The 24,059-nt window shown below is 41.6% G+C and overlaps 1 protein-coding gene and 1 pseudogene across 1 annotated transcript in view; one reads left to right on the top strand and one right to left on the bottom strand.

Moving 5' to 3' along the window:
• MAML2 (mastermind like transcriptional coactivator 2) overlaps positions 1-24,059 on the bottom strand; it is a 268,490-nt gene that overhangs the window by 6,602 nt on the left and 237,829 nt on the right. Inside the window, exons 3-4 of the mRNA XM_090030294.1 lie at positions 10,792-10,995; positions 6,624-6,735 (exon numbers count right to left, since the gene is read on the bottom strand). Coding sequence (XP_089886420.1) covers positions 6,624-6,735; positions 10,792-10,995 — 316 coding nt within the window. The remainder of the gene's footprint in view (positions 1-6,623; positions 6,736-10,791; positions 10,996-24,059) is intronic.
• LOC149875277 (U2 spliceosomal RNA) lies at positions 3,652-3,884 on the top strand (annotated as a pseudogene).

The following is a 24,059-nucleotide window of genomic DNA, read 5'->3' as shown; positions in this document are numbered from 1 at the left end:
CTGCATACTGTTCTCTTTTCATTCTGGTCACATTCTCCTGACCTTTCATTTATCTCTACTGAAATGCAGATTGTTTGCATGTACCCAGAATATCAAGTGATCTAGATCTCCATGTTTTGTTGACTTTATCCTCTTCATTATTTACCAGTATGCCCCTGGAGGCTGGGGGGACATGGCAAGCTCCTGCAGCACTGTTGGCAGCAGGAGTGCGGTGGCAGCAAGCAATGAGTTCCTGCAGGCAGCTGCAGCGCTGTCAGCAGTCGGTGACCACCTGCAGACACTGCCAGCAGTGTCGGCGGCAGCCAGCGGTGATTGGGGACTGCCTGCAGACGCCAGTGTAGGCAGGCAGGCAGGGTGGGGGGTGAGTTGCAACTGCAGACAGGTGCTGCCAGCAGTGTCAGTGGTGCTTTTTGCAGGGGGTGCATGTGCACCTGTGTGCACCCCCTATGCCTCACCACTGCCACTGATGTTTTTCATATATAAAATGTATCCACAATGATTTTACATTTTCTTCCAGGTCATTGACAAAAATGTTAAATACATGTGACCAAGGACTAATCTTTGAAGGACCTCACACTTGAAATACAGTCACTTTCTCTTTTTCACAATTACAGATCTAGCAGTTAAGCAGTTTTTAATCTACATTATGACTGACCCATTGATTTTCCATCATTCTCATTTCTTAATGAAAATTCTGTGCCCTATCAAAACAAACATCTTAAAGAAATATATTGCAAACTCATCAAAAAAGTTCTCTAGTTTGATGGGATCTGTTTTAATAAACCCAAGTTCATCAGCATTATATTAGTTCACTTTTACTTTTTATTAATTAAAAGCTTTATCAATTTTTTGTTATTTTGCTTTGGATCAATTTTTAGGGTTATAATTATCTGACTAATCTTGTTCACCTTTGTGAATATTGGCACTATATTACTTTTCTCCCAGACCTGTAGAACTTCCAAATGTTTCTAAGACTTATTAAAATAATTTTAAGATTCAAAAGAGCTCCTCATCCATTCTATTTACAACTTCTGTGTGCAAGTTATTTATCTGGTTTTTTAAACTAATTTTCATACCAGTGCTATGACATCCTCCTCAGTTAGTGTTGGAATGGAAACTAATTCAGCATCATGAAATGAATATATCATCTGGCTTCTGTCCCAATATAGAAAAGACATACTGTATTTACTTGAATATAAGATGACACTGAACATAAGACAATCCCCAAATAATTATATTCTATGGTAAATTTATAAATTTGTTATAATTTTTCAGGTATAGAATCTAATTATTGGAGGTTTGCCTTGAATCTGTCCACCTCCCACCGTTAGAGCAGGAAAAATAAATCTGGGGAGGTCAAGTGGCCTCCTTGCCCTCTGGCCTCCCAGCTTCCTTCCCCTATAGACCCTTCCCCCTCTCCTTACTGTCAGACCCTACTCCCCCGATCATACACTCAGTACATCCAGAATTAATGCATTTTTCCTTTTTTGAAACTGCTGCAAGTTTTAGCACAAGTACTCCACAAACACACTTTCAAGCAGCACTTTTGTACCTTATATAGCAAACATTTTGGGGGGGAAAATTTTTTGTATTCCAGGTCAAATCAGCCAAGTCAGTTCTGAATCCTCTTGATTGAGCAAACTCAATCATTCAAACACTATATGCGGTGCTACAACCAGCAAGTATCCTCCACCCCAGACTGTTCTGCCTGGGGTTTCAGATACACCCAAATCTATTGGTGGACATCCTACATGCAGGCCTAAGCCCAGAGGCTTGGCGTTTAGATGCCCCTGAGTCCCACTTGCCTTTAGCCAATGGTCACAGCAGCAAGGTAGGGAGGAGTCCCCCATTTCCATAAAGTAAGTGTGTAGCCAAGATCCTCCCACTGGATACTGGCCACTGGGAAGCTAATTACAAGACTCTCATAGGGTGTCTTGTCCACAGTGCATTGGACAGGGGTGCACCCTCCACTACACAATGCCATTTAAATCCATCTTGGACTGGGTAACAGACCCATGCAGCGACTATACTTGATCTTAGCCCACATGAGTACCTACTATGTAGCAAACAATGCATGATATTAGTCCGAAGTGAAAGCTTGTGATTTACCATATGGTTCATTGGGCTAGGCCACTGGAAGAATTAACAGCATTTCTGGCCATGATGACCCCATAGCTCAGCACTACTCAGGATGTGTGTGTACTCCAGATACCACCTCTCACCACACACAAGGACCAGTAGCCCCCCACTCATGACTGGAACCAGGTGTTCTTGTCAAGAGTCCTGGGATCCTCCAAAAATGTATATGCAGATGAGTAGCAGGACAACCTGGTCCAGCTCTACCACATGGAGGACAGGGCCACACTAATCATGTCACAGGCTGAGATAGGGGTTGACAGAGGGATTCTGGGTGAACTTTTTGGTAATGGTTGCCAGACAGCTGGTAAAGAAATAGGAATAATTAGAAATGGGAAAGAAAGGCATGGCTCAGCTGTGGGACTGAAGAGGAAATCAAAATATATTCATTGTAGTGGCTCACAATGACTTGAAAAAAGAGTTAGTGCCGAAGGGGACTCAGTGCAATGGGCACTATCATATATACTATTCAGATGGGCTTCACTAACTTATTTTTGTGAAAGGTGGTTTTGCTGTACTTGGAATGGGAGATCCCCTTCTCCCTGATCTGTCATGGCTTTGTGTAGTTGAGCATGGAGACTTCTCCTTTGCACTGTAGGCAGGCCCTTCCATGAGAGTCTATTATAGCCTCCCAATGGGAAGACCTCAGCTGCACACTTTATTTTATGCAGGTGGGGCATTTCTCCCTAGCTTGCTCTTCTGGGTAAGGGAAGCGAGACTCAGGGGCATCCGAACCACAAGATCCCTGGGCTTGGGGCTTACATGTAGGATGCCTGCCATGGATTTGGGGGCATCTGAAGCCTCAAGATGAAGTGTCTGGGAGGTAAGATTCTTGCTGGTGGTAACACCACATGGACCCGAACAACTGAGCTCAGTGGATGGAATTTGGAACTGATTTGACTAATTTCATCAGCGTGACGAAGTCATCAGCAAAACTAACGGCACTTTATCATGCATCAGCAGATGCATGACAAACAGAACCAAGGAAGTGATACTTCCCCTCTATCGGATGCTGCTCAGACCCCAGTTGGAGTACTGCGTCCAGTTTTGGGTGCCACACTTTAAGAGGGATGTGGATAACCTGGAGAGGGTCCAGAGAAGGGCCACTCATATGATTAAGGGCTTGCAGGCCAAGCCCTATGAGGAGAGACTAGGGCACCTGGACCTCTTCAGCCTCCGCAAAAGAAGGTTGAGAGGTGACCTTGTGGCTGCCTATAAATTCATCATGGGGGGCGCAGAAGGGAATTGGTGAGGCTCTACTCACCAAGGTGCCCCTGGGGGTCACAAGAAATAATGGTCATAAGCTAGCAGAGAGCAGATTTAGACTGGACATTAGGAGGAGCTTCTTCACAGTTAGAGTGGCCAAAATCTGGAATGGAGGTGGTGCTCTCCCCTACCCCAGGGTCTTAAAGACCCTCTACTGAGGTCCCTTCCAACCCTAACATCTTTGAATCTATGAATCTATGAATTTGGCTTGAGACACAAAATTAAAAACAAGAATGTGGAAAGTTCCCATCAGCATCTTGGCCCTTTTGGCTAAGATCAAATGTAGCACAGCACCAAGGAGAGGGTGTCAGCCTGGTATTGCAGTACTTCTAGTTCCCTGCAGAGGGAACACCCACCCTTTTTTTTAACAAAAAAAAGTTTCCATCAGCATTTTTGGCACCAGGAGATGGTATCAAACCTTCCTCTGACTTCACTGAGTGCTGACCTGGTATTGCAGTGCTTCCAGCCCCAGTGCTTGTTCCCCCTGAGGGAGCAACTGCCCATTTTTTAAGGGCCACATGAAGGGAAAAAAAAGGTTCCTGACAGTATGCTTACCCTATATAGGTCATATGTTTTATAGTCGTGCTCAGTGTTGGCTGCATGTAATCAACTTTAGAATTGGTTTTCATTACTGCAGCAGTTTAATGATAGACAATGTATTTAATGTGGCTTTTTCCAAATGTAAGATGAGGAACTTTTTTCTGCATGCTGATTGGGGAAAAAAATGTCTTATAGTTGAGTAAATGTGATATTTATCAAAAATTCCTATTTCGTATTATTATCAACAATTCTACTATTTCTGGTTATAATAAACCAGTGTCATTCTTCTGTTTCCTTTAGTTCTCTATGCACAAAAATATCCTTCCCTCTGTTGTCCTTAATTCTTAACATGACTCCACAATATAGTTGCACCCAAATCGACAAAAGTGAACTTCCTCAGGACTGGCAGCCCATGGAGTGAGAGGCACTCTGAGAATCCAGCTGGATCTACTGCAGAACAGATGAGAGGAAAGACAGACTGCTATCAGGGGACCCTGTGACTGCACTGTACTTCTGGAAGTGAAGGAAAAATCAACCTTAAGTTTATAATGTCATATATCAAGCTCCATATTTGACTGCACTAATAATCCATGCATCATATGCTGTGCATTTGACTGTAATATTTTTCAGTGACACCAACAAAGACCAGGGGTCTGATTCAGCATACTCATGCCAAAGTGAGGAATAACTCAACTGAAATTAATGGAGTTACATAAGAATGAAAGGTTGCAAGAAGAGAAGTGGGACCCTGCTATTATTTTAAGTAAAGCAGTCTTAGTATATTTGTCAAATTCCTTCACTCACCACTGGGATGGAGCCCCTGCGGTGGTGGAACAAGCCAACTGTTAAACAGCCTAGAGGGCTACCACCCTGATTCTTGTGCAAATACCATGAGATCTTTAAAGGGCACAAGTGGTCAGGATCTTAATTTTACATCTCATCCAAAAGACCAAGTTTCCCCTTTATGTATGACTATATTTATCCTTTTATTTTTACACCAAAATATTTTCCATTCTAATTTCTTCCAGATGCAAAGAAACTCCTTCCATAGCAGTGTTTTGTTGACAACATATCCAGTGCCTAGACACCAAAAGCTTTGGAGCTAGTGAGAAATGCATTTATTGCTCAATTCACCTGCTGATATCATGGAGTTTATTACTATTGTTATAGAGGCAAAACGCATCAGAAGGCAAGTTTTAATGATGTCTCTCATAGTTCCCATGGCATTTCATTCAACTTCTTGCTGCTTTGAGCTGTTTTCCTTTCTTCCATGACCTGAGCATAGCTATTCCCAGAAACAGGGAACAGATTCCCAGCTGCTGCTCCCTTATGCAACAGTTTCCTAATCAGTCCATCTGGTGTGTTCCCTCCAAGCATAGAGCACAGCTCTCTCCCTGGGTTTGTTCTGAAAAGCAGGCAGTTTCCTTTGTTGATTCAGTTACAGAGAGTGACTTGAATGACAGAACATCATTATAGTCAAGCCCAAATGTTAAAAAATTAGAAGTCAGGCACCAAAGCACCATGAGTTTGTTATACATTTTAGAAGGTTTACATAAAAAGAGACATAAAATATTTGGTTTTTTTAGCTGCCTCCTGGATTGTATCTTTTTAGGGTGTTTTTGGTTGTATTTCAAAATTTTTCTACAACTATAAAACTTACAAACGTTTTTTTGTTAAAAAAAAGTTGACTGTTTTGGTTAATCACTTGACTCCAGAAATACACCAACCATCTCAGGATTTCAAAACAAATTGCAAGAGTTTACCAAAGTTGCTGCTTTTCCTGATACCATTTTAACACAGCAAATCAGATACTATTCTGTCTGGGCTGGTGGTGGCTAACCTTTATGACAAGTATGCCACAAGTTAAGTCCACAGTATGAGATAGTGTCACTCTAATAATCAGCCACCATTGTCACCCAGATCCACTGCATCCAGTTGCCACTGGGATGTGGCAACACTGAATTTGGTGGCACCTACCCCCACAGCTCCCATGGGGCCAACCCCCCATGAGTCAGCACTAACTCCTGACACCTGCTCCCTCCCTGATTGCTGCTTTGATCCTCTCCCCACCACCAACCATTGCTCTAATCCCTGCCTTCTCCCCAGTTGCCACTCCAATCCTGTTCCCATCCCCAACTGCTGCACAGGACCCTGGCACAGGAACGTACAGCAGTGCAAAATGGGAACACAATGCTATCAGAACAGAATGTAAGCATCTTTTCTCTGCTTTGTGCTTGTTTTTGCACTGAAATAAACAGTAACGCTCTGGCTACAAAGAGACTTCACATTTATCCTGGGATAAACCATTTTATCCTAAGGCAAAGTGCAATCATTCAGACATCCACGTCCATTTTTCCAGGATAAATCCTCAAAAGGTTTCATGTGATGAGAAGTACAAACAGTTTATCCTGGGACATTGCAAAATCTGTCTCAGCTGTTATCCTAGGAGTACGTTATTCAATCAACACCATTCAGCTCCTCACTAAGCCCTGATCAGAAGGGTACCGCATGTGCCAATCCTGTGATATTTCTGTTCTAGGACAAACACAGATGCACCTTGTCCAGGGACAAAAGGAACATCTGTTCCTATCCCAAAAATCAGGCCTTTACCGTCAGGCCTTCAGGGCCATCTTGGCTAAACTTCCTCACTGTGGCTTTCTTTTCCATTAAGCCCCACTTACCAGAATACTGGTTGGCCTGTTGCATGTTGACCACATTTCTTCTTTGGTCTTTATAATCTGGTGGTGGTCTTGTCAAGTGTCTGTTTAATTGGTCTTGTGCATTGATTTTCTCCTACAGGATTAGATCAGAAATAAAAAATGTATTAATTTGTTTTCTTCATATGTTATCCTGCCAAATCCCCACTTTCCCCCATCCTGTCCACAGTGGTAGTTTTAAGCCGAGTGTAGCAATTGCTCCTCAGGGACATTGTTTACTGAAGTGTGTGGGATTTCCATTATTTCAGTGTGCTTGAGTCATGTTCATTCTGCCTCCTCCTCCTGCTTAAAGTCACCGTGAGCTAGATCAGGGCCTTAAAATCTAGCAATTTGTTTTTCATCATTTTTGTGCCAATAATTCCTAAATAATTTGGCTTCAGCTTAATTTGCCCAAGTAAAATGTGGTTAACTTCAGTATGCCCACTTGGTAACTGTTGGGGATCTTGACCCATTGTTGAAAAGCACTTTTCACAAAACACCCCCTTTTTATGTGAGAGGAACTTCTCTGTATACATCCAAGAAGACATTACATTGTCCCGCTTCACACCTTCCCCCAGAACTCCCCTCAGCTGTGGGGCCTCCAAAAAATCTGATGTGCACTAGGCAGTGTGCATCCTACGTGCAAACTGTGCGGTGACTATTTTACACACTAACCAGAACTGCCTCATTGTTGCCTTTCATTTGCCTGAATGTTTCAACTACTACCTGTTATGTTGCCTGTTGTACCTAGATTGCATGCATGTGTATGACAAGAACCCCCTGTGAAAAGGCCGTAACCTTGTTCTTACTTACATCCTTGTGCCTCTTGGCTGGTTTTTTCTTTTAACTGAGAAAACTGCTTACAGACCTCTGCTGCTTAAATCGTGTGCTGTGTAATAATAACATTTGCCTCAGGGAACAATGTGAGATTTCACGCTCCCTGTGGCGGGAGTGTGAGTTTGCAGTGTCTAAAGCTATCGGGTCTATCTTCCAACTGAGGCCTTTGGAAACGATGACTCAAAATAATTATAATCTTTTTGAAACAGACAAAAACCCAAGAGAAACAAAGGTTTATAGACTAAAGTTAAGACTTGCCTTCAGCCCGCTTTGTTCTCAGGGTTAGCCCCATCCACCCTCCTTCTGCCCTGACCGCTCCTCTCTTCACTTCTGGCTGTACCTTGTGCAGCCAGCGTTTAGACTGAGTCTGTCTCTCCCTGCCTATAAGAAGGGATGCAAGCACGTGGACAGCAGGAAAGTGACCTTGGGGGATGAATAAGCCCAATCTCAGGCTGAGGGAAGGATTTTGTGCTGATCTGATTGCCCATTTCTGTGAAGGAGGGAGCAGAAAGGTGTACCAAGTTCAGGTACTCAATTCCAAAACTGGTCGGTGTCAGCAACTGAAGTCACACAATCCTCACTGAGGCCTGGATCCACCTCTCCTTAACGTCAGTGGTAAAACTCCATTTACTGTAATGCTGATGGATCAGCCTCTAATACTCCTCCTGAAGGTTAATATCAAGAATTTATGTTTCCAGTGTGTTACTCTTAAACTCAAAAGCTCTGACTCCTCTGAGGCAGGTGACTGTCAATGTTTAGCAGGTTTGAGTAAGGACCAGGTCTTTCTTTCTTATTAAGAAGACAAAGCTTAATAAGCCTAATAATTCATTGCTAAACCAGGACTATTGATTAACATGCAGTTTTCCCCAGAAGTGTGTTCACTGTCCCGTATCTCCTGGATTCCCACTTCTTCTGCGATGTACTACACCATGTACTTGTGTATCACACTTGAGAAGACTGTGGGCCTCTGATCTGAAGTAGGCAAATTAGGAGCATCCTCTGCCAAAAAAAAAATGCTTGGAAAATAAGTCTCAAAACCTGGGCCCCTTAGTTAAATGCTCCCTTTTTGAAAAGCTTTAAGTATCACCTCCTTCCCCCTGCCCCCAACATATACATGCCAAAAACCAGAAGCTCAATTGTGATGCTTTCCCTAAGTTGTCAAAATGCCTTTAACCTCACAGAGGAGGAATCTGCTCAGATCGGCAATCCTAACCACCACGACTGCACGCCACTTGGTCTGAAGGTTCACGGGGCCTGTGCTTGGGTGGTCCTTGAAGATTCCCAGCATCTGTTAGGGAGGGGTGCTGAACACATCCATGTCCAAACAGCTCTGCTAGTCTCCAGCTTGCTTTCGCTGTGAACTGACAGGCGAAATTGGTCCAAACGCTCTCCATTTCTGGAGGGGTTTGGGGTAAGGTGGGCCCTAGAGGGGGGGCAGCTGAGTGAGGAAGGTGGCAAGCAGTTATGAGCACATCTTAAAACTGCCAGAATTGTGGTATGATTTCAGCATTAGAGAGAATTGGGCCCTGAATATTAATCTGAAGATGATCAGAGCTATCCTGATCCCTTCTTCTTCTAATCTCACACAAGGAGGTTTCCTTGTGAGAAATGTGGTCATTCTGCTTCCAGGCCTGGTCAGAAACAGCACGAAAATGTTGTTTCTTGCAGTATTTAGACATTTCCCTATTTCCCATTGGAAATGGGTAGCCTAATTAAGGTTTATCAGGCTCATTTTAAATTACCACTCAGCCTGAACCATTAAGAAGAAAGGAACCATTTAGCTCTCATAAAAGTCTAGTTTTTCAATAATTAACATACACTTTACCTGAGATTATGTTAAAAATAGTAACTTAGAAACAAATGCAAGCTGATTAAAAGAGTTCTCACTCTGTTTAATTTGTCTTTAACTTCAGTTTATTTTTATTTTCAATTAGAACTGTGCAATTAACTGATTTTTTGGTTTGCTTACAATTTGGAAAACTTAAAAAATAACATTTGGGGGAGATCATTAGCAATTTAAAAAAAATTAGAAAACCAACACGTCAAAGAAATAGTACAATTTGAACAAAATGTTCCATTTCGAATAAAGCAAATAAGAATGTATCTTAAAATAGAACATTTCTAAATAAAAAGTTAAATGTTTTGTATTGAAAAGGTCAAAATGAACCATTTTGACTAGTTTAAATTTTTGAGGAAAAAAATCTTGGGCAAACCCAAAGGAATTTCATTTTTGTCTTTTGGTATTGAAAATGTGTTTTTCTTGTGGTAAAAAAAAAAATGCTAAAAAAATATGCCCCAGCTCTAACTGGAGTACTTCTCAGGAAGAAGAGTCTGATTTCTGTTGTCCCATCCGCTGTGCAAAGGGGAGAGATAATAAACAGCAGCAAGTATCAGAAAGAATGTGAACAGGAGCAGCAGGAGAGGCTTTCTGAATGGCCCGAAGATCTGCACAGCATCTGCTCCAGCAAAGTATTTGAGTGCATGGTTATCATTAAACACCTGGTTCTGAAATCAATAGACCTGATTTTCATTGACACTAAATGGCTTTATACTACTCTGCTCTGGCAAACCAGTCTGAAAGTGAACAGAAACCTAACCTATACCCCCCCGTTAGGGACCAGACATGCTTTTCCACACTGCTCTTCCTGACTTTCCTTCCTCTCACCCCGCAATAAGCCGTACCTATCTGCTTCTGTCCTAAGTTCCAAACACAGATCTCAGACAGGGAAACCAGTCTAAAGGGACCCCTGGACCACTCTCAAGATTTCTGTCTCTGGTGCGGTTGAGAGCAGCAGTGGGGTGGGCATCCCCAGAACATCCTCGCTGCTTCACTTCTAGGTCTGCAGCACAAGGAGTGGGCATTGGTTTGCAGGGTTATTTTTGAGGGTAGGCTCAAGAGTAGAGAAGAACTAGCATGGATATCCCTTCCGTAAATGTCAGAATCAGAATCACCGTAAATTCTCGCATGCTCAAAATTAAGCCTGTAAAACTGTAAAATTAAATAGGTACTTTCCTAGTTGGAGATATAACTCAAGGTAAAAGATGAAATTGAGGAAAAGGGAACTCAAACTCAATATCAGGGACAATCTCCTAATGGTGGGATCTGTTAGACTGTTTCCCAAATTAAGTCATGGAAGCGTATATGCTCAAGTCACTCAAAATGGGCTGAACAAAGCACTCAGGAATATAACTGAAGGAACAACCCCAAATGTTCAGTGGTTGGCTGAGATCGCGTGACAGGTCTTTCCCATCTCCATTTTTTATTGTTTTTATGAAAATTGTTTTCATATAGAAAGGAATGAGAAAGAAAATTTACCGGTTCTGCCAACATCTGTTGCTGTAGGAGGAGCTGCTTTTGCTCCATCATCTGCCTCTGCAAAACCTGTTTCTTTTCCATCAGTTGCTGATTCAACATTGATTGCTGGGATGAGTTCATGTAACCACTTCCAGTGTTTGGATTTGAACAAGCACTGGAACTTGGACTGGGGCCGGCACCTTGGCCTACCACAGAGTGTTGATCCTGAAAAAGAAATAGCAACTTGTGAATGATAAAAGGAATAAAAATGAAATAAGTGGAACTAAGAAGAAGCAGTAATCATTTTTACTCAGGGAAATTAGCAGCATGTTGTGGAAACTTAAAGGAATAACTGAGCTGTACCAGAAATTTTACAGCAAGTATTATATAGAGACTGGGCACGTCTACATGAGACATTTACCTGGTTGCCTAATTAGCTCCACAGTAAAAGTATTAGTCTGCAGGAAACTAATAAACTCTGCACAGATTAGTACTTGTAAATACAAGTACTATCCTGCTGCAAAGATTTTCTGTGTGCAGCGTACATGTGTAGATGCTGACTGGACTGGCTGGGGCATGAGGGTGCTTCTGTGTGGGGGCTGCCTGCTGGCTAGCTTTGCACTGAAACACCTTTGTGCCCCAGCCAGCCCCTCCGCAGCATATTAAGCTGGGTCAGGACAGCCCAGCCCAGGCTGCCCCCCTGGACCCACTGCCAGCTGGGGCTGCTCCGATCTGGCTTGATGTGCTGTGGTCCAGGGCTGATGTGTAAATGTGGTCCCTGGAAGCAATAAACTATGGTGCGATAGGTGCCAGATTTTATTGCTTTGCCGTAATATGCATATGTAGATGCACCCATTCAGTACTAGGACTGATAGCTATTGGCCACCTTGTTAGAAAATACAACAGAGGTTAGTTATTACTTCCCCCTGTAATGAATGCCAGGTGCATTTTCACTGGTTCTTTTGTGGTTCCCTACAATCTCTGTGAAACACATCCAGAAATTCTGGAGTGTCTTCAGTAAACTCCAGGATTTACAAAGTTTCTTGAAGATGAAATCAATCAGTTCTAACAGAACATCCTAGAGAGGTTTTATTTCCATTTTGGGTTTTATAGGGGGCCTTGCTCAGCAAAGCCAACGTCAAATGTATTGTAGGTATCACTATGTCATGCTAGTGTCTGTCTAATGCCTATTCTCCAAGGCTCCAGGTGCCTGAGGAAAGCGTACTGCCTCAATTCTCAGACTACTTCCCCGAGAAGGACTTCAGAGACCCTATTCACATGAGTGAAGTTACACATGACTTGAAGTACTTGCAGGCTGAGCTCTATGACAAACTCTTCAGAGAGTGTAGTGGACATAAAAGAGCTGCACTAAAAGAGCAGCCTTCAAGGTGGAATAAGAGGCAAATATGGTGGGAGAAGGGAAGGATGGGTCTTCCCTGGCAATAGAAATGGACAGCTTTGAAACTATATTGTGATGGGAGGCGGGGATACTGCTTGGTCTCTACCCAACAAGGAACAAACTCCAGGTCTTTCTTCTCCTCTCACACTGGTTTCTCAAGGAAGGGATGTCACAGTGACAGCTTGGGAGACTTCAAAGAAATCTCTGAGAAAGTAGAAGCTCATTTACTGGGGGCGTCTAGTTTATTTTCTTATTATAAACATTAGACAACACGCTGAGCAACATGTTGCCCTCTGCTTGTTCGCCAGACTAAAGAATATGATAAATGAGTCCCCACGTTAGCACACAGCGGTCTTTATTCTATAATGGAACACGCCAGAGTCATGTACTCAACAGATGCATAATATAAATCAGACAAGAGCTACTGGGGAATTTGCCAAAGTTACGGGAACAACACTTTCCTGACCTCTAGCCTCCACTGTCACACCTCATTATAGGAACAAAGACATACAACCTGGAGAAGCTCCAAATAATACAATATTCAACAGCCCATCTGTTTCACAGCAAAACCCTCCATGAACACATCACCCACTTTTGCGCTGGCTCCCCACAAATAGAATCCAGTTTCAGGGTTTTGTCCACTGCACTGATCTTAGAGATTCAAAGGACCACTTCTCCTTCCAAAACCATGACCTTTCAAGATAGCTACATTCTTCAGAAATAATTAAACTTGACCTACAGGAGAAGCTTGTGAGTGCTAGAGACAGATGGCAAACCTGGACTACAGAGCTCACTTGCAAGTCATCCACTGGACCTCTTTGCCTTAGAAACTAAATGTACATTCCTGACACAGATTAAACTCTCTCCCCCACAAAAAAAAAAAAAAAAAAAAATCCTGCTATTTCTTCTACAGCCTGAAATGGCAGAAATAAAGCAATTGTTTTAAAATAATTCTGTAGCTTTTAGAAGGGAGCCATATAAGTACAGTTAAGCCGCATGTAAGCCAAATAGATAAAGCATGAGACAGTCTAAGTATGAAATAAAAAATGCGTCCTTCATTTGGAGCCACCTGCAGCCCCCAGGGCAGTGCTACAGTTCCACCCCTGAAAGTTTAATGGACATTTACACAATTATATCTTTCATTTCAAGAAAGAATCAAGAATGGCTCAGCCACTGCCACATTTTTCAGCCCTTATGTTAGCTGTGAGATACAAAATACCTCCTTTCCACAGCCCAGCCTGCCAAGATGTTGTGCAAACTTTTGTCCTTCTTCAAATATTTTGAAAGGAAAAATATGTTACAATAAATTGGCGTTGAGTCTACATTCAAATGGCACTCTTGCTTAAAGCCAGCCCACATGCTACATCCTTTAATAGAATTCATCTGTTTTGTCTTTGCACAGATAATGCACACTCCCTGAACTCATGCTTTTCAGGTCCAGGGTAAAAAAGAATATAACTAGAACAACAACTAAACCTTTTCTCCTACAGCTGCCCATTTCATTGTGGTTTTTATTTTCAGATAAGCTAGACAGTTTCCATTCATGGGGCACGTCCCCACGAGAATGCATGTCTGGTTTGCAGTGCCACAGACATGCCTGCTGCACCGCAAACTACATGCACTACACAAGTAGTAGTTTGCCACACTGCTAATTTGAAGACAATGTCCCAGTGTCAAAAAAACCCGAGCCAAAAAAATAAAAAGGGGCATCATACAACGGTGGCAGCGTAGGCCACCCAAAACTGGAGCCTGGCTGGCCAGAGCCAGACTCCGGCTGCTGGCCAAGCTCCATGTGCTCGCATCGCTGCTGCTGGAGGCCCCCAGGTAAGGCTCCTGGGGCCAGCCCAGGTGCTGCCCCCAGCCTTCCCTACCTCACCCAGGACAATTTGTCATGAGCACAGAGGCATTCCTCAGGGGCAAGTAGTAGTGGCACAACTATGTTCCCGGGGAAATGCACATGCACGCTTGTCTAGACACAACCACGATGCCTATTAAATAATTAAAGAAAAAAGCCTGTTTATAACAGCAGTTGGCACAACAAACCACTAGCTGTTTGGCAAAAAGGCACTGAAAGAACTATGTAAATCATGCGATTTTACCACTTTAATTTTCAGCATTTGGTGTCCTCTTTGCTGTCCTGAAATGAATTTATTAGGTGTTATTGCTTGTAGGGTTACGATGGTGAGAGAAGGAAGAACACTTTCCTAATAAACCACAATTCGTGAAGGGGGTGAGTACCAGCAACCCTTACAGATCTGGTTCTGTTGGACCCAATTCTCCTCTCACGTACATCATTCCACATCAGGAGCCAACTGAATGACACCCATGTAAAATAGGTTAAAGTTAAATCAGACGGTATTAATCAAAATATTCATAGATTCATAGATTGTTTGGGTCTGGAAGGGACCTTGCAGATCATCGGGTCCAGTCCCCCTGATCTAGGCAGGAAGACAACTGGGGTTAGGTGACCCCCAAGAGGTGACTGTCCAGTCTCCTCTTGAAAACCTCCAGGGTACGTGACTGCACCACCTCTGGAGGGAGTTTACTCCACATTCTGGACACACTGAATGTGAAGGAGTTTTTCCTGGTATCAAGACTGAAGAGGCCTTCCAGGATTTTGTATCCATTGGTCCTGGTCTTCCCCAGAGGTGGGTACCCTTGTGAACCCTTGTTCACCGAGCTCCTGATGCACTCCTCTGATATAGCAGTAAGCTGCTATCAAGTCCCCTCTCAACCTTTTTTAGGCTAAAGAGGCCCAGTTCCCTCAGCCTTTCCTCGCATGGCTTGTCTTGCAAGTCTCTGATCATACGGATGGCTCTTTTCTGGACCTTCTCAAGTTTTTCCATATCCTTCTTGAAGTGCGGTGCCCAGAACTGATTTTTAACCCTAATATGATTTTTAACCTAAATATATGGTGACACAAATTCTGCCTGCTTTTCCTTTGGATTTATACTGATGTCCTTGAGAAGAGAACTTGGCCCTGCAAGCATTATTTATTGTTAAACAGATAATGTCCACAATGTTTTACTGGAATTTTTTTCTTTATAACTAGATACCAAAATATACTGGGCCAAATTCAAATCTTAGTCACACCAGACAGTATGTGTCACCCATACAGGGATGGTATGAGTTATCTGCCTCAACTCAGATGCAAGATGCAAGGTCCAACTTCCAATCAAGCCCTAAATAAATTACTTGCTACAGACAAATCTATTCTCCATAGCAAAGGATTATATTGAGGGTAAATGAGAGGCTAAACAAGCTAGGATTATTTAGTTTGGAGAAGAGAAGACTGAGGAGGTATCTGATAACAGTCTTCAAATCTCTGAAGGTTGATAACAGAGGATGGAGATAGACTATTCTCTGTGGCTGGAGGGGAAAGCATTAGGAGCGATGGCTTCAAACTGCAGGAAGACATTTATGCTGGCGATTAGGAAAAGCTTTCTGACCATGAGGATGGTTTATTTCCAGGGATGGCTATTCCACAACTTCCACTGAAGAGGCTATTTAGAGGAGGTGTGGAATTTTTGCCCCTGCAAATCTTCAAGAATAGGTTGGACAGACACTTGTCTGAGATGGTTTGGTCAAGGTTGAGCCTGCCCTAAGCAGCAGCTGGTCACTAGATGACCTCATGAAGTTTCTTCAGCCCTACTTTGCCATAATCCTGTGATCCTGAATGAGTACTACAGAGCTAGTCCTAAGACTTCCCTTACTTCGGGCTACCAGAGGCATTTTTACCTCAGGCACAAAGCCTCTGAGGGAGTGCCTCCTGGGACACCGTGCCCTCTACCACAGGGCTGTGCTTAACATCATACTGGAGTTGAAATGTTTTCAGCAGATGGGACAGGACATTCCTCTACCTTGTATGAGTCTCAGGCTAGCCAGTTCACCCAGTACTGGCAGCTTTAAATATATCTAGGAATTATGATGCGGATCAATAAGAAACAACACTGTTTACTTATAACAATGCATTAAGGGTTTGTTTTCATTTACATAAGGACCTTATGCTGCTGTAGCACACAAAAGAGATTTAAAGGAGGCATAAAATTCTTATCGCCCCTTTAAGAACACTTTACCCTGCTACAGGGCACACCTACAGGTCCAATTAATCCCTTGACTCTGCTGTAAACATCTCGTGTAGACATGATCACAGTGATGTAAAGCTGTTTTAATGTAAATAAGAATCAGTGCCTATGTTAGAATGCATTGTAACAGTTTATCCAATCGCAGGGCTGGATACAGATCTCTGATCTGGATTTTGTGTTTGTTTGAGCTATGGTTGAGGCACAAGTTACTGACTGTATTATGAAGATTAAAAGCTGGAGTGGCAGCTGCTTGTCACTACTTCGTTTTGGATCCAGCAGAGATACCAAAAGCTTCTTCTAGTTCCATGGCGTACTTCATGGTTAAATATTATATGTCACTGTTGGGGCTTTATAAACTCATTAGTTACTAACCAAGTCTGAATTACAGGTTATTTACCCTCTCTGAAACATCTTTCAGTCAAAGCTTTATTTAACTTCGGCCATACTGGGCCATCAGGAGGCTGATATGATCAACTTGGTACGTAAGACAGAGTTGGCCAATGGGCACAGTACAACTTGTAGAGCAAAGCAGGCTAGTACCATCGTCAGATAATGGTCTAAGTGGGGGAAGCTGGTATAAGTTCACTAAGATAAAAGGCTGCCACTGGCCTCTTTGTCACTCGGGCAAATTTTAAATATGCATATGTAAAGTTAGGTACCTAAATAAGCATCCTGATTTTCAGAGATCTTGAGCACCTGCAACTGCTATTGACTTGAGAGGGAGTTGCCAATATGTAAATATTGTAGATATGAAGTATTATTGTTGCTGCTCTCTAATTCTCCCCTAGAGGCTTCATAGTGACTTAAGCCACCATTTCACATTAAGGACAGGGAGGCTTGCCCTGCTTTCCTCAGAATCAAACACTTCTTCTGGCTGGACAATTCTTTGAGTGCACCACCAGAGATTTTCTGCTCTCCAGCAGCTCTGCATATTGCTTCCACACCCCTCTAAGTGATTCTGTCCTAGGCTTGTAAAATGAGATGAAAGACCTCATGGAAATGGAACCCCTTATTTTTTATGAGGAAACTTAGAAAGAAAGAAGAGAGAATCTTTCCAACCAGTACTCAGGTATTACAGCAATGGTAGCTATGGAACAGACTGCTGGATAGAAACCTAGGGCGCATACACATGTACTAACTTTCTGACAGTTAAGCCGATGTAACTTTTTAAAGTCGAGTTAACTGTCAGAGCATGCACACATGTGGAGCAGAGTCAACTTAAATGTGGTACAAGAAAATACACCTCCAAGGCATATTATCTTGAGTCACATTAGTTAGGTCACCTTAGCTCACAAGATGGCTGCCACCATGTCAAGGAGCTGTATGTGTGTATGCTCTGACGTGACTTAAGTCGACTTAGTTAAGTCACCTTATTTTAAGTCGACTTAATACATGTATACACAGCCCTCGCTCCCTAAAACGAGGAAGAGTGACAGGCTACGCCCTCATTCTCTCTCTGTATCTCTGCCTATTCAAACCCCCTAAAAGAATTTTGGGAAGTTTCACTTCTGGACACATGATTCAGAGACTGTTTATGAATATTAGAAAATAGGCACAGACTTTTAACCTCTTTGTCCCTGAAACACAGTGAAGTTGATGAATATTTTTTGTGAGAGAAAACTTGATTTCTGCTAAACCATTGCTCCCTCAGACACATTCTTCCACAGGGGAGTTACTATCTTTGTGAAAGGATAGGTTTCTGGTTCTTCAAGATTTTCTGTCAAAAGACACAGACTTTCTTTTCTGTCTTTCTCAAGTGCTTTATGTTTTTGGTGCCAGGCCTGAAGTGTCAGCTCTAACATTCACTCTTCTCTCACATGAGTTCTGGCTTAGAAAAACAAAGAATTAAAGTAAAAAATCAAGACTTATTCACAAAAATCTGTGTAAATGCTGATGTCTGGTGGATGACAACCACTAACTTTCCAGGGGAGAAGCTACGTAACTGTGCTTTCCAGGGGAGAAGCTACGTAACTGTGTTTGTCTGGTAACTAAATCTGTATAGTTTGTTCACAGAAGCAGCTTGTTTCAGTTTAACCTTATTTTCTATGATGCTATGATAATTTGCATAGCAGGCTATTCATGGCAGCGGGGCAGGGTATGGTGATTAAGTTCTACAACATAGATTTCTATCTAATATGTGGTCAAACTTGTTTGAAAAATACTTTAGGTTTCTGTAAAGTCTCTTGGGCTGGACCCTACAGGCCCAGCTCAAGATAGTTGCCCTTGTTCATGTATCTTCAGGAACCTAAACATTGGCCTCCCTCTCATTCAGATAAGGTTCGTTTAATAGCAAAGCACCTCCAAGTACCATTCTGAGCCTTTCATTTACTAGTAGCACAACGAGAGTCTGGGGAAGTACTAACTCTGCGTTCTACAACCCCCATGACTTTCCCTGGAGGTCTTGCTTTCAAGTGTTGATCTAGCCTGACCTTGTGTCAGAGGTAAGGTCACAGCTGCTGTATAGTCACATATAGGGGCCATACCATGGGGGCCTTGCCAATTCATCTATGTGAGGTTGAGATTATGATTTTTTTTTCAAACTCTTAGACAATATAGCTATGATAGTCAAACTCTGTAGTGTAGACATGGCCAAAAAATATAGTGGATTAAAATCTACATGAAGATGCTCTTACAAGGCCATTTCCTGCATGTGAGTAGTCTGTTAGGCTTTTCTAAAACTACAACCATGCAGCTGTGTACTGGATAAACCCAGGATTAGGGTCAAAATTTGTCCCAGCATTGGGAAGAAGTGAAAACTGCTAGACTACAAGACCAACTACTGATGTCAGCCTTCCTGAAGGAAAGGTAGCTGAACAATGCAAATAATTCCTGCAATAATTTTTTTAAATGCCTTCAGGAAGTTGTCAGCCACATGGGCCCCACTTCTGTGTTTGCCTTCAGTGAACATCTGAACTGCTGATCTGGTTAAAAATGTTAGTGGAAATGGTGTTTCAAAGACCTGTGCGCAAGGGTTCATGGAAACTAGAACTGACTGCCAGAAATGCTTGTGCTCTCATCCAGTAAGAGAAAAGAAAACAAATGCTGTGTAGTCACAGTGTCTGACCAACCACAACCAAGAAATGTGGCTCAAAGCACAAATCTAGATGAATCGATCCAATGAGTGCAAAATTTGAAAAGATAGTCTCCAGATGAACGCAGATGGAATATGAGCCTAACCTGATGTTAGGACACTCCCATAAAAGTGGTAGACCTCAGTGCAAATCTCTGCTGCAATATGTATGTATTATTCATGCAAAGTAAAACAGCTTTAAGAAGAGAGATGCATCTTGAGTTGCCTGAAGACAGAGAGTACCTAACAAGATTTTCTGAAGTACTCCTCTCCCTCTGAAAGAAACCTGGCCCTATTTGTCTTCCCCACAAAGTCTGTGACAGAAAAGGGACTTGAACTTGTATGTACAGAGCCGCAGGTAAGCACCCTAAAGACCGAACCTCTCTTTTTCTCTATGTATTTATCTTCTTCAGACCAACTGAAGATCAAGCCTTTTTTTTGGGATTCCTCTGAGGACAGGGAGAGGAAAACTGACAAAAGTTTTTGAATAGATGTTATTACTTGATTCCTCAATCATTTCATCTTGTTGAATCTTCAGAATCATTCTTTATCCTTATGGATACATAAAATAGCCTATAAAACCCCCCCCAGTTATTTTAGAAGTAATATCTAGTTCAGTTGTCGAAGCATGTCCAATAAGCAAAGCTTTGTCTTAATCACTTTCAAATTACAGACAAGAAAAAAGAATTCAACTGATGCTCATTTTGTGTAGTATATGATGTAAAAGTTAAACACTTTGTTGGCTGAAGTTTACAGACAACTTACTTAGAAACCCTGTATGCCACATTTTAGCCTTCAATGATTTTTCCCTCATAATCTTGCCATAAACCTAGGCAAGCAGGTATATATCTGAAATGCGGAAGGACTATAGCCACTAGCAGGCGCTGTTATAACAGTATTTTCACTCTAGTTCATTAAACTTAGAGAGAGGTACATCTTAGATGGTTGAAGACCAGATTCAGCACTCTCACAATCTCATAGCAACAGACACACAGAAACAGTGCCTCATTACAAGCCTTGTCCAACAATCAAGTCTTTAAGGGGAACAAAGGTTGACAGTGATTAATCATTAAGCAGTTTCTTGTTCCTTTCTGCACGTGTTCTAAGCCGCCTCCTGCAGAGTCAGTCTGGCATATTTCCTGTCTGTGCTATACAGTGCCCATGTCTGAACAGACAGAGCAGTCTTTTCTGAAAGCTGAACACACAGATGAACATGTTGTCTCTTATTCTGAGCACAGCAAATTCTGAATGCAAGTACCTTCTGCAAAAAAATAAACCCTCTGCTGTACATCTGCTTACTGCACATTCTCTGGAAATGACCTAACTGGAATTTGATCATGCTATGCATTTTGCCAGAGATTTCAAAGGTGTCTTATTAGTACTTTACCACATGTGCCCTGATAAACTTTTTAAAATGTGATCTTATGGCATAAACAATATCTTTAAGGTTTCTGTTTTCTTTATTTGTAATGGAAATGGCATGCATGTGTTAAAGGTTAAACCCAGAAGGTTGCCATAAAATGTCTCCATCAGAGATGGAATCCTGGTTCCGGAAAGACAAGGGCAAAACTCAACTGGAAGGGTATTTCACTTCAGTTAGCTTTTACCTAATGGGCCAGATTCTCCATTGCTTAAATGAAAGTGATAATGGTCCAGATGCTCAGCTAGTGTAAGTGGGCAAAGGACCCACTTATAATTCTACCATACCATGTTTTTAAATATCCACGTGCTCTGATTTATTCTTACATGAATACATCTTTAGCATGAATGAAGTAACCTTCAACATATCCAACACAGTAAACTAAAGCTTAGTGTGCATATCTATTTGTGTTTGTGGAAACATATACATACATACATGTGTGCACCCCTCTTTACCTCTCTTCCATATGTTTAACATATTTTCCAAAAATATTCACCCTGAGGCACACGCCCAGCATGGAAAATTTCAACCCAAACACTTAGAGTTTTGCAAAGTTATAAGCAGCTGAAAACAGTTCCTGTCTTATAACAGGAAGTTTCAGCCAACATTAATAATAGACAGTGCTCTCACATGTATATACATACAGTGATGCTTATATTTCCTATTTACAGTTTTGAAGTAAATAATGATATTGAAATAGAATATACACACACACACACACACACACACATATTCTATTTCAAAACAGTTATTCTATATGTAGAAAAATGGCTTGCTTTTGGCATAAGGATTGATGTGAGGGTGGTATAAAATAACATAAAAGAGACAGAAATTAACCCAAAAAGGAGGGAGGAGGTCCACAACTTAAAAAACAACAATAATTTACTTCTCCTTTTTTACAAATCACTTTACTGTGCAAACTAAACTTCAGGTTGCTTTATTTTTTGTCATTAATATTTCTTCTGTCTTTTGTTATTCTTTCAATTTTCCCCCTCTTTGGATCTTGACCTCCTCAATATTTATCTGATAATTTAAACTATTTTGGGGTCACTTTTTGGTAAAAACAGAACAATGAAATGACTTTAAAATCTCTCTGAAGCCAAAATATAGAAATATATGAATAAATAAATCCTCTTCTCCAACTTCCACCCCCAGTACTTGGTGTTCAGAGGATTCCTAGTTTGGAGGAAAAAAGATCCACTGAAGAAAAAGGTTTAATGAAGAAAGGAAAATAATTTAAAAAATAAAACAAGAGCAACAAAATAAAGTCCACATCACCGGTGACTGATCACTTTAATGCAAATGGGCCCAATATAGATGACACAACCATGGGTGACACACTGAGATGAAAGTAGTCCTGCTGAGAATACACAGCAAGAACATGAGCATCTTTAAACTGGAGCCTCCTGAGATCAGCTTGCTAAACTAACAACCTGAACTCTGAACTTTGTTTGAAAACAACACTGAATGCTGAAAAGCGGCATTTTTACTGTATGAATAATGTCTCAGAGTCTGGTCCTGTCTCTGCAGGCTGATTAAATCACTGGGTGGATGATTTAGAATTTGTGGTTGTGTTGGACTTTCATCCTTCTATGTTAATGAATTATACCTACAGGAAATCAAAGTGGCAGGACCAGGATTAGATGTCCCTGAGCACAGAAGAATTGTTTGTCAACTGTGGGCACTTTGCAACTTGCCCTACATCCAAGTATGCAGTGCAGTGCACACTTCCATGTATACGGACAAGTATCCATTTATTACAACAGTGGTTTTCAACCTTTTTTCATTTGTGGACCCCTAAAACATTTCAAATGGAGGAATGGACTCCTTTTGAAATTTCAAATAGAGGTGCAGACCCCTTTGTATTGTAAGTGTGGGTATTCACATACTTTTGATTCATCAGAGTCATCTAGGGGTCCATGGACCACAGGTTGAAATCCACTGTATTAGAATGCATTGGATGGTTAGTTTTAAATAGCTCAAAGTGTGTATGAGTTGTAAATATAACACAAAACCACATAGTATTCACTCCCCTCACACAAAAGCCCTTCTTGTTCATTTATAATTATTGCTGTCTAGTATGTAAGATCTATATTGGTGCTTAATTTGAAGGGTTGATTTAAAACTTAGGCTACTGTCATTCTTCTGTTTCACCTATCTAACGAGTGTGGTAGAAAAATGCCTTAGCTAGCAGCCTGAGGGTTAGACGGATCTGTATACTTTTAATCTGTCAAGGCCAAAAGCAGTTTCATTAAAATGAGAAAATAGTATGCCATGGAAGAAATGCAAAACTCTAGAACTCTTAGTTCGGAGATGATACCTTTTATCAGACCAACTACAACATTTCTTAGTTGGCCTAATAAAAGGTATCATCTGTGAACCAAGAGTTCTAGAGTTTTGCATTTTCTTTTTGTCTCAGACCAACACAGCTACCAAATACATTCATGTTCTTCATAGGGCATTTGAGGGCTCTTTAAGCATCACTTTGTGATGTGGTATCAAGAAATAATAAATCTGTGTGCTTTTACCAGGTGTCTTAGCCCATCTCTATATTTACTTTTTGGCACTTCTGGATGTGGGGATTCTGCAACAAAAAAGTATATGTCCACATTGCAGCATGTAATGATACCTGAGTTAACTTTAAGTAATCTAGCTGGAGTACTGGAATCGTACTCACCACTGCAGCACACAGTTCCATCAGTGCCAATTTACCTTGCTGAGAAATAGGACATCTGCTGAGATGAAGAGCATGACAATACCAATACACAGCTCTCCGTCATTTCAAGGACAAGCTAGGATTTGAGTACAAGGAGCAAAAAGGAAGGTCTAAGGGTGCCTGTGAGTATGTCTGCACTGAACTATTTTCTTTGTTCATTATATTCATTCTGAATAAGGCCAACTTTTGGGTTAGAATAGCTCAGCCCACAATGGGTTGATACTGCCTTGGGCAGCATGCTTCTGAGAAGCTACTTCCTTAAACAAGATAAAGTCAAAGAGTGATTCTTATAGCACTATGAATGTTCCTTACAATGCCTAAACCATGCAATACAGGAAACCTACAATGCTAATAGCACCCACAGACATTACTTTATTATAGCCGTCTGATACAGGGCAGTTTATGCTGTCAGACAGCTCGGCTTTCAACAAACAACCTGGACAGGCCTCTTTTGCTCCTTCTGCATTGTTCTTCTATGAGGGCGCCTCACTAGCCAATCCCCTTTCATTCTCGTTTTCAAATTAACATATTAGCATATGCATAAAAGAGAGCAAGGAAATATCCCACAAAGTCTGCACAAGTCTGCTGGTGAAGAAGCA

The sequence above is a fragment of the Crocodylus siamensis genome, chromosome 1 (assembly GCF_052110815.1).
Source record: "Crocodylus siamensis isolate JL-2025a chromosome 1, ASM5211081v1, whole genome shotgun sequence".
NCBI lineage: Eukaryota > Metazoa > Chordata > Crocodylia > Crocodylidae > Crocodylus > Crocodylus siamensis.
The sequence above is the reverse complement of the archived record's forward strand: the minus strand, read 5'-3'. Positions and strand labels throughout refer to the sequence as shown.